At 43.9% G+C, this 9047-nt stretch overlaps 2 protein-coding genes across 3 annotated transcripts; one reads left to right on the forward strand and one right to left on the reverse strand.

Annotated features, from left to right (window-relative positions):
- Nucleotides 1–448: 448 nt before the first annotated feature.
- On the reverse strand, nt 449–2494 carry LOC123156708 (uncharacterized). Its single transcript, XM_044574867.1, has 3 exons — nt 2086–2494; nt 1262–1555; nt 449–1163 (listed from the first exon to the last, which is right to left on the reverse strand). Exons 2-3 carry the CDS (start codon nt 1520–1522, stop codon nt 582–584), a joined length of 843 nt encoding a protein of 280 aa, XP_044430802.1. The 5' UTR covers nt 1523–1555; nt 2086–2494; the 3' UTR covers nt 449–581.
- Nucleotides 2495–2510: 16 nt separating this feature from the next.
- On the forward strand, nt 2511–6060 carry LOC123156709 (protein ALTERED PHOSPHATE STARVATION RESPONSE 1). 2 transcript variants are annotated; one of them, XM_044574869.1, is made up of 5 exons: nt 2511–2892; nt 2966–3072; nt 4643–4845; nt 4951–5028; nt 5709–6060. In XM_044574869.1, the coding sequence occupies exons 2-4, from the start codon at nt 2992–2994 to the stop codon at nt 4979–4981; spliced, it is 315 nt and encodes a 104-aa protein (XP_044430804.1). In that variant the 5' UTR covers nt 2511–2892; nt 2966–2991; the 3' UTR covers nt 4982–5028; nt 5709–6060. The 2 variants fall into 2 exon arrangements, with proteins under 2 accessions (XP_044430804.1, XP_044430803.1); XM_044574868.1 differs by lacking the exon at nt 4951–5028 and having other exon boundaries at nt 2523–2892.
- The last annotated feature ends 2987 nt before the right edge of the window (nt 6061–9047 follow it).

Raw genomic sequence — 9047 nt, forward strand, 5'->3', positions numbered from 1 at the left:
CTACTAAATGGTCTCCACCGTGCATCCACGGCATGCCATATAGTAGTAGCGTTTGATTAGCGTGGGGTATAAACCCAACGCTACAGCTAAGGGTGCGTTTGGTTGTATTGCCCAGCTTGCCCATAGCTGAGCTAGCCTAGCTAGCTTAGCTCGGATGGGCTACCTTTGCCTTAGCTGCATGTTTGGTTCAATGCCGTTGCTGGAAAGGGCCAGCAGCTAGTCGTTTGGTTGTGCTGCGGGCAAAGTAGCTCATCTTCACAGTATCCAAATACATCTAGCTTATAACAAATGCATCAACAGTACAATATCATGGGAAAAAAATCAGTGAAACAGAGAAATGACTACAGGCAGATCAAGTTCTAAATAGTCATGCAAAAATTCAACGCAACTTTATGATTATAAATTTAACACACTTTGCAAACACAATGACTGATAAAAAAATCTGGGTAACAAGCTTATTTTCCACGAATGAAAAACTGAATGACATTATTACATGCAAGCATGAGGCATGGACATTATTTCCCTAGGAGACGACGCTGGAAGACATACAAAATAATCCTAAAAATTTACAGCAAAATGAATCACACGTCAGGAGCGACATGGACGTGTTCAGGAAAGTTATCACCGACCCAACGCCGCACAAACTCTTGAATAGCAGCCATCGGCCTCCCTTTTAACATGGACGCCACTTGTTCATTGGTGGCCAAAGATGTCTGTAGTGCAAGTCGGACAAAGAGAGGGTATTCTTCCATGTCATCAATTATTTTGAATAAATTCTCATTCGGGTTGGTCACGTGTGTGAAACGCATAGTATCCGACATATCACGCAGAGACCGCGTCATGTCTTGAACTACACTCTCCTCACACTTGACCCTCTTACCCTTATCGCGTTTGCCACCTCTAGGACGCTTCGAAGATGAGCTTTCATTATTGGTGTCGTCAGGAAGACAATCTGAATCATATTGTGTTGCAGGATCAATCTCAATATCAATCACACTCTTCTCGGTGTCACCAATAAAATCCTTGTCACGAGCATGAACACGGTCATAGGGTGTTTGAAGGACCGTGAACTCCCCGGTAGCATGCTTATCCTGAAATATGAACTCCATCTCATCAAAGTTGGCAATAGGCACATTGATATATTTTGCCCTTTTGTCTTTGTTCTGGAAGAGAGAAGGAAGCATGAAAATGTTAGTTATAAAAGACAAAACATAATACAAGATGGAAATATAGTTTGACAAAATTTAGAAGTAGTGCTCACGTTCTTCATCCGAACAACTTCAGTCCCGTCATATAATATTATCTTGTTGACATCATCAAAATTGGCACCGCTTAAGTTCTTCGCCTCTAGTATGATCTTCCACTGACCTTTCAACTTATGGAACTTGTGATAAACTTGCCTTTGTGTGAAGGCGGTGGTAAACTTTGCATTGATTTGTTTTGCACACTCCTCATGATGTGTCTCTTTGTAGACAAATTGTTTTCCCTCAGACTGAATCTTCTCTTTGTAGTAACGTAGCATTTCATCTACAACTTGGGGTTACCATAGACAAACCTTTGTTGATATAAATGAAAATAAGATGCAGGCACAAGACAAAAAACAGAGGAAGCTCTGTTTTAGAAAATACATATGCAGAACTAATGAATCAATTCAGATGCCTGATAAGTAGATAGCTCTGCATGCATATTCAGTACAGACCAAATTAAGGATTCAGATGCAGATGCATCGTACATGTTCCAGTAAAATCAATTCCTGTCATGCAGTCCTATAAGCTACTCAATTGGAGTCTGGTTTGGAATAAAAATCAAGAGTTGGGTGCCTGCCAACAACATTATCCTTCCCAACCCCAACGCCACAGTGGCATTATACTACAGTTTGCTATCACCTTAGCCGTACCAATCTAATCCCAAAGCCAGGTCACCTAACAAGAATCCAGCCTTGGATAAGATGACGGGGAGTATAGAAAGGTAGTATTTACGATTTGTTTCTTCTAGTACCAATCAATTCCTGAACCAGCTGATCTATTGCCAAGAAAAGTGCACACACATACATAGGAGAAATCAAGAGATGAGGCGGACACAGACCTGAGCAAGGCAGATGGGGGCGGACAGACTTGAGCAAGGCGGATGCAAGCTTTCCCTGTCAAATCTGATGCGCCGCGCCTTCAGCTAATCGTGGAGGGCAACTTGGGCCAACACGCTCGATTTATCTCTGCAGCTTCGGAGGATTTCGTTGGGATGAGGAAAAATCGGAGGGGAAAGTGGAGGAGGAGGTCGGAGTGGAGAACGTAGATTTAGGGATTTATTGCAGACGGACTTATCCATCCGGAGAGTTCCGCCTAGAATTTTTCGCGCGTTCCGGTTTTGCCGTCGAGGGCGAGCCGAATCGGCTCTCCCCGCGGAGCGAGGATTTTCTGGCCGAGCGAGGCTAGCTGCCCCCAAAAGCTAAATATTTTTGCGCTAGCAAACAGCAAGCCTAGCCTAGCAAGGCAAAAACGATTTTTGCCAAGGAACCAAACGCACCCTAAGTTATCTCCTTGCCGCCCCACCTCAGCCTTTCACCCCTGCTTTGCCTTTCTCTCCCCCGACGCCTCTCCTCGTCCTCCACTACCCACGTTTCCCCCAACCAACCCCGCCGCCACCGCCGACGGCGACGACCTCCTCTCCCCCAACCCCACCGCCGGCGCCCCCACCTCACGCGCGGATCCTCCTCCTCGCCGTGCCCTTGTGCCGGCCCCAAACCCTAGCTAGGGCCCCCCTTCTCCGGGTGCGGCACGGCGCGGGGAGGGCTCCCTCTTGCCCGCCGCTGATGCAGACGGCCCGCCGGAGGTCTTGCTACTTGCTCCTCCGACCCTCCTCCTACTGCTGCTAGTGCGGGCCGACGCCATGGAGGTGAGGTTCCCCCTTATCCTCTCTTTCTCTTCACCACAGACAGCCCCTGACCCCCTTGGATTCGATTTGGTAGGTCATGTGCAGGCGGGGAAGGAAAGCATGGCGCGCCTGGTGCGCGAGCTCGAGGGCGCCGGCCTGCTTGTCGAGCGTGTCCGCGGCGTCCCCGCCGAGTTCATCAAGGTCAGTGCGGCCGCCTTTTTTCCCTTTTTAGTTTGTTTGGCCATAGCATCCTAATTCCAACTAATGAGGCGGTTTCCGCGAGATTTTGTTACGAAGAGGACTTCCCCCCTGCGCCCTGTGTTGTTTATCTAGACTAGATTGTTGTAGTACCTTGATTTTAGCATTCAATCCCTGTGACTAGTAAGTAGTGGATAGTAGAAGAATGTGTTCATAAATTCAGTGTAAGAATGTCTACAGAAGATTCAGAGCAAGAGATGGTATCTTTCATCAGAGTTTCCTCGTTAGATGAAGATTTTTTTTATTTAGACTGTTGCAGCACCTTGATATTAGTTTCAGGGTATCACAATTCAATCCTGTAACTAGTAGTGACTAGTGGAAGAATGTGTGCACAAATTCATTGTAGGAATGTGTACACGAATATTCAGTGTAAGAGTTTTATTGCCATGTTTTTTACCCCTCAAATTTTGGTAGCCAGAAATTAACGTGTGTACAGAAACAAAATTTCATGTCAATCTGCTCTATTGTTTAGCTGATGAACTGCAGCGTCTGTCTGGATTAAATTGATTTATAGTGCATGTGGTTTTGCTGTTCCAATTTAGCTGTCCGCGCCCATGGGGATTCTGGGCAGAGCCGCTTCTGAGATGCAGATGAAGGAGCTTACCTACATCAGTAACTCGACTAATGCACCAAGTGTTTGAGATGTGGCGTCAGACCGTCAGTAATGTGTTCGTGTGCTCATTGTTTAGGATAGTGGTGGTAGACTGGTAGCTTCCCATATCGCATATACCACTTGTCCTTGCTTGGCGTCATTTTATTTTGAGAATCAGTACTACTTGCCCAATGTCCAGTAGTTTGTTTTAGATGTTCGAGAGCTAAATCAGTGATTCTCTAAGTATATTGAACTGAATCTCGCAAATGCTTTTGGCCTTCATATGCCTCTTATCTAGAAAATTCAAGTCCCTTTCCGTTATGCTATTATGCCTCCCCACAAAATTCTTGGATCCCTCTCTCTTGCTACTTAACATGCTGTGCAAGTGTACAACTTATACGTGAATACACTAGAAAAACATGATATGCTTTATTTGTTCTCGTATAAATCCAACAAAGTAGTAAATGCACTTGTCTTACATATATCAGACAGAGTGGGGTAACCTCTGCAAATAAACAGCAGGCAATTTGCCTTCAGTAGCAATGGTTCTGCATATAGATACAAAAAATGTTCGATCTTTGCGCGTTATTTTATAACCTGTAAGACAGAATTTCATGTGCTGCTCTGTTCTCCAAATATTGGTATACAACTGATGTGATCCTTCGTCGAATAGTTTTAAACTTGTTTAGCTCATTTGCCATGGTAAAGAACTAAAGATAGGCTGTTTCATCGTCTTTCACTAAGTAATCATGAAATGTCAGCTTTATTTTACAGCTTTAAAGATACAAATCTTTGTGCTTCTTTTGATGTAGATAGGAATAGTGCATACATGGCTTTGCAGAGTCAATTTTTGCCCTTTTATCGCATCAAAACTTACCACATACTATTATGTGACGCTTTCGCTACGAGGGGCTTAAGCAGGAGCATGATAAGAAGGTGGGGCTGCTGACGAAGCAGGAGGTGAGGGGTGTGAACTACCTCAAGATGGAGAAGAACAGGATGGAGATGGAGAGCCTCGAGTCCAAGATGCTGGTGGCCACCCAGTCCATCGACACCACCACCTCCGAGATCATCAGGCTCAGAGAATCAGAGCTATTCCCTCAGCTACTTGAGCTGGTTGCTGGGTCAGTACCACACTACCATCACTCCTCACTCATTCATTTACGTATGCATCCAGTACTGGTACCTCACATGTCTCACTACTTCCGTATCTGTCGTTTTTTGCATAGTACTACTTGGATATGCATGGTCAAGAAATAAATAAATATAAGCTTGATGATATAGCTAGGCTGGACATATGAACCACGGTAAGGAGCTTCCCAGATGAGCCCTGTGATAACAGCAGTGCCATTAGTTCTTTGTTGTTTTGATCCTACCAACCACTGATTCAGACCATGCATGCTGTTGTTTCTCTTTGGTCCTCATGTAAATGCACCCTTGGCACTATAGCAAGTCGACACTCACTAGTTTGCAAGGATGTCATTTACATCTAGTTGAACCAACATTGAAGGAAATCTTAGTTCTTAGGCGTGTTACTTTCGAATTACCGGCATTAGTTCTTTGTACCACTAGCATATTGATAACATTAGTTACAATATTTCCGACTAGCCACAATGAACACAGCACAATCTAACGTATATGCACAACACAATACATAAAGTTATCAAACTAAAATCAATCAATGTCCTGAGTATTTAATACAAACAAAGGTAACCCCCTAAGCATAAGTAACATGAGAAGAAACCATGTGAGAATATGCAGAACTCGTACCTGTATCTGATCTTTGTTACCAGCAGTGATATTTCAAACAGTCCAGCAGGCCTCTTTCTTAATGCTTTTCTTGTGATTTTTTATTTAAATAGTTGATACCTAACTAGGTGAATGAGAAAATTTCTTTTCCCTATTCGTGCATGTTTGCTAGTACTATTTGGTTGAACTGATGCAATTTGCGTACTAACAAGTTTTCACTTTCCCGACATGGGCGCAGAGGTGATCGACGTCTTCAACCACTCGGAGACGGACTTCGCCGTGAAGCCTGGTTGCTATGTCGCACAGATGATCGTCCAGGTGATTTCGACGCCGGAGGTCGCTGAGGTGTGGAGGACCTTGACGCCACCGTCCGGGGGAGGGAGGATTCGAGTCCACCGACGTCTGAACTCCGAGCCTAGGTAGATACATCTAGAGAAGTGGTCTGTTTAGGTTGGTGGTAGACCACTAGGGAAGGTACCCAGCTTACGATGATGGTTGTGTGTGTCTGATGTTAAATCGAATCTTGAGATGGTTCTGTGACATGTTAAATGGAATATTGAGATGGTTCAGTGACATTCGTTTGTTTTGCATTGGACGTATTACCATTCATGAATACTACATCTAATTTATTTATTTTTTAATTCCTAAATTGTTAGTGTAGCGTGGGGAGGAAACTGAGCGCTACTAGTATATAGGATACTAGTAGCGTTGGTTTTTTTACCCATGCTACTACTATTTCATTAGTAGTAGCGTGTGTACGTAATAGCAGCAGCGTGGGTGGCACACGCTACTACTAACAACGCTATTACTAACTATTAGCTGTAGCATGATACTAGGAGCGCGGGTACCCGCGCTGCTAGTAGCCATTTTACCCGCGCTGCTAGTAGTGGAAGGTTAGAAAATAACGATACCCGCAACATGCCTCAACACTCATCGGACCGCATACATCGGTATGTATTATTTCCAATAAGTCATTGGCTCGCTCTATTGTTCTGGAGAATGGAGTTTTAGTCATCTTGCCCATGAGGCATGGTTTGCAAGAATCAAATGATTCATAATCAAGTGATTCCAAAAGTCCATCAGCAGGGAGTTTCTTCATGCACTTTACACCAATATGACCTAAACGGCAGTGCCACAAATATGTTGCACTAGAATTATCAAGTTTGCATCTTTTGGCATCAATATTATGAATATGTGTATCACCACAATCGAGATTCAACAGAAATAGACCACTCTTCAAGGGTGCATGACCATAAAAGATATTACTCATATAAATAGAACAACCATTATTCTTCGATTTAAATGAATAACCGTATCGCACTAAACAAGATCCAAATATAATGTTTATGCTCAATGCTGGCACCAAATAACAATTATTCAGGTCTAAAACTAATCCGAAGGTAGATGTAGAGGTAGAGTGTCGATGACGATCACATCGACCTTGGAACCATTCCCCACGCGCATCGTCACCTCGTCCTTAGCCAATCTTCGTTTAATCTGTAGCTCCTATTTCCAGTTACAAATATGAGTAACGGAACCAGTATCAAATACCCAGGTGCTACTACGAGCATTAGTAAGGTACACATCAATAACATGTATATCAAACATACCTTTATTCACTTTGCCATCCTTCTTATCCGCCAAATACTTGGGGCAGTTCTGCTTCCAGTGACTAGTCCCTTTGCAGTAGAAGCACTCACTTTCAGGCTTGGTCCAGCTTTGGACTTGTTCTCGGGAGTGGCAACTGATACGTCTCTGTCGTATCTATAATTTTTGATTGTTCCTTGCCAATATTCTTCAACTTTCATATACTTTTGGCAACTTTTTATACTATTTTTGGGACTAACATATTGATCCAGTGCCCAGTGCCAGTTCCTGTATGTTGCATGTTTTTTGTTTCGCAGAAACCCAATATCAAACGGAGTCCAAACGGGATAAAAACGTATGGAGATTTTTTTGGAATATTTATGATTTTTGGGAAGTAAAATCAACACGAAACAGTGTCCGGAGTGGCCACGAGACAGGGGGCCGCGCCCCAGGGAGGCAGGCGCACCCTGGGCTCTCGTGGGCCACCCGTAAGGCGGTTGATGCTCTTCTTTTGGCGCAAGAAAGCTAATTTTATGAGAAAGATCTGGGCGAAAGATTCACCTCAATCGGAGTTACGGATCTCCAGATATAAAAGAAACGGTGAAGGGGTAGAATCACAGAACGCAGAAACAGAGAGATAGATCCAATCTCGGAGGGGCTCTCGCCCCTCCCAAGCCATGGGAGCCAAGGACCAGAGGGGAAACCCTTCTCCCATCTAGGGAGGAGGTCAAGGAAGAAGAATAAGAAGGGGGCCTCTCTCCCCCTTGCTTCCGGTGGCGCGGGAGCGCTACCGGGGGCCATCATCATCACCGCGATCTTCACCAACACCGCCGTCATCTTCACCAACATCTCCATCACCTTCCCGCTTCTATATTCAGCGGCCCACTCCCCCGCAACCCGCTGTACCCTCTACTTGAACATGGTGCTTTATGCTTCATAATATTATTATCCAATGATGTGTTGCCATCCTATGATGTCTGAGTAGATTTTCGTTGTCCTATTGGTGGTTGATGAATTGCTACGATTGATTTAATATGCTTGTGGTTACATTGCTGTCCTATTGTGCCCTCCGTGTCACACAAGCGTGAGGGATTCCCGCTGTAGGGTGTTGCAATACGTTCATGATTCGCTTATAGTGGGTTGCGTGAGTGATTGAAACACAAACCCGAGTAAGGGAATTGTTGCGTATGGGATAAAAGGGGACTTGATACTTTAATGCTATGGTTGGGTTTTACCTTAATGAATCTTTGGTAGTTGCGGATGCTGGCTAGAGTTCCAATCATAAGTGCATATGATCCAAGTAGAGAAAGTATGTTAGCTTATGCCTCTCCCACATAAAACCTGCTATCGGTCTAGTAACGTAGTCAATTGCTTAGGGACACGTTCATAACTACTACCACCACTTTTTCACACTCGCTATATTTACTTTCCTGCATCTTTATTTAAACAGCCCCTAGTTTATATTTACGTGCTCTTTATTATCTTGCAAACCTATACTTTCACACCTACAAAGTACTTCTAGTTTCAGACTTGTTCTAGGTAAAGCGAACGCCAAGCGTGCGTAGAGTTGTATCGGTGGTCGATAGAACTTGAGGGAATATTTATTCTACCTTTAGCTCCTCGTTGGGTTCGACAGTCTTACTTACCGAAAACTGTTGCGATCCCCTACACTTGTGGGTTATCAAGACCTTTTTCTGGCGCCGTTGCCGGGGAGTCATATCGTGGGGTGAATATTCTCGTGTGTGCTTGTTTGCTTTATCACTAAGTAATTTTTATTTTCTGTTCTAAGTTGTTCTCTATCTTTAGTTATGGATATGGAATGCAAAATACCAAAAAAATTAGCTGTACTTGCTACTCATGAAGATGGGGTAACTCCTAAAACCCTCGATTCTCATTATGCGAAAGATATTATGTACTACTTTGATAATCCTGAGAAAGCCCCATTCAACTTTATAATGGGAGATACGTTGGATCAACGTGAATACTTTAG

The sequence above is a fragment of the Triticum aestivum genome, chromosome 7B (assembly GCF_018294505.1).
Source record: "Triticum aestivum cultivar Chinese Spring chromosome 7B, IWGSC CS RefSeq v2.1, whole genome shotgun sequence".
Classification (NCBI taxonomy): Eukaryota; Viridiplantae; Streptophyta; class Magnoliopsida; order Poales; family Poaceae; genus Triticum; species Triticum aestivum.

Coding starts and splice junctions, on each gene's coding strand:
- LOC123156708 (XM_044574867.1), bottom strand. CDS start 1,522: ATGCTACGTTACTACAAAGAGAAGATTCAGTCTGAGGGAAAACAATTT. Junction 1,164..1,261: donor AAGTTGTTCGGATGAAGAAC/GTGAGCACTACT, acceptor TCTCTCTTCCAG/AACAAAGACAAAAGGGCAAA.
- LOC123156709 (XM_044574868.1), top strand. CDS start 2,992: ATGGCGCGCCTGGTGCGCGAGCTCGAGGGCGCCGGCCTGCTTGTCGAG. Junction 3,073..4,642: donor TCCCCGCCGAGTTCATCAAG/GTCAGTGCGGCC, acceptor GGGCTTAAGCAG/GAGCATGATAAGAAGGTGGG. Junction 4,846..5,708: donor CTACTTGAGCTGGTTGCTGG/GTCAGTACCACA, acceptor ACATGGGCGCAG/AGGTGATCGACGTCTTCAAC.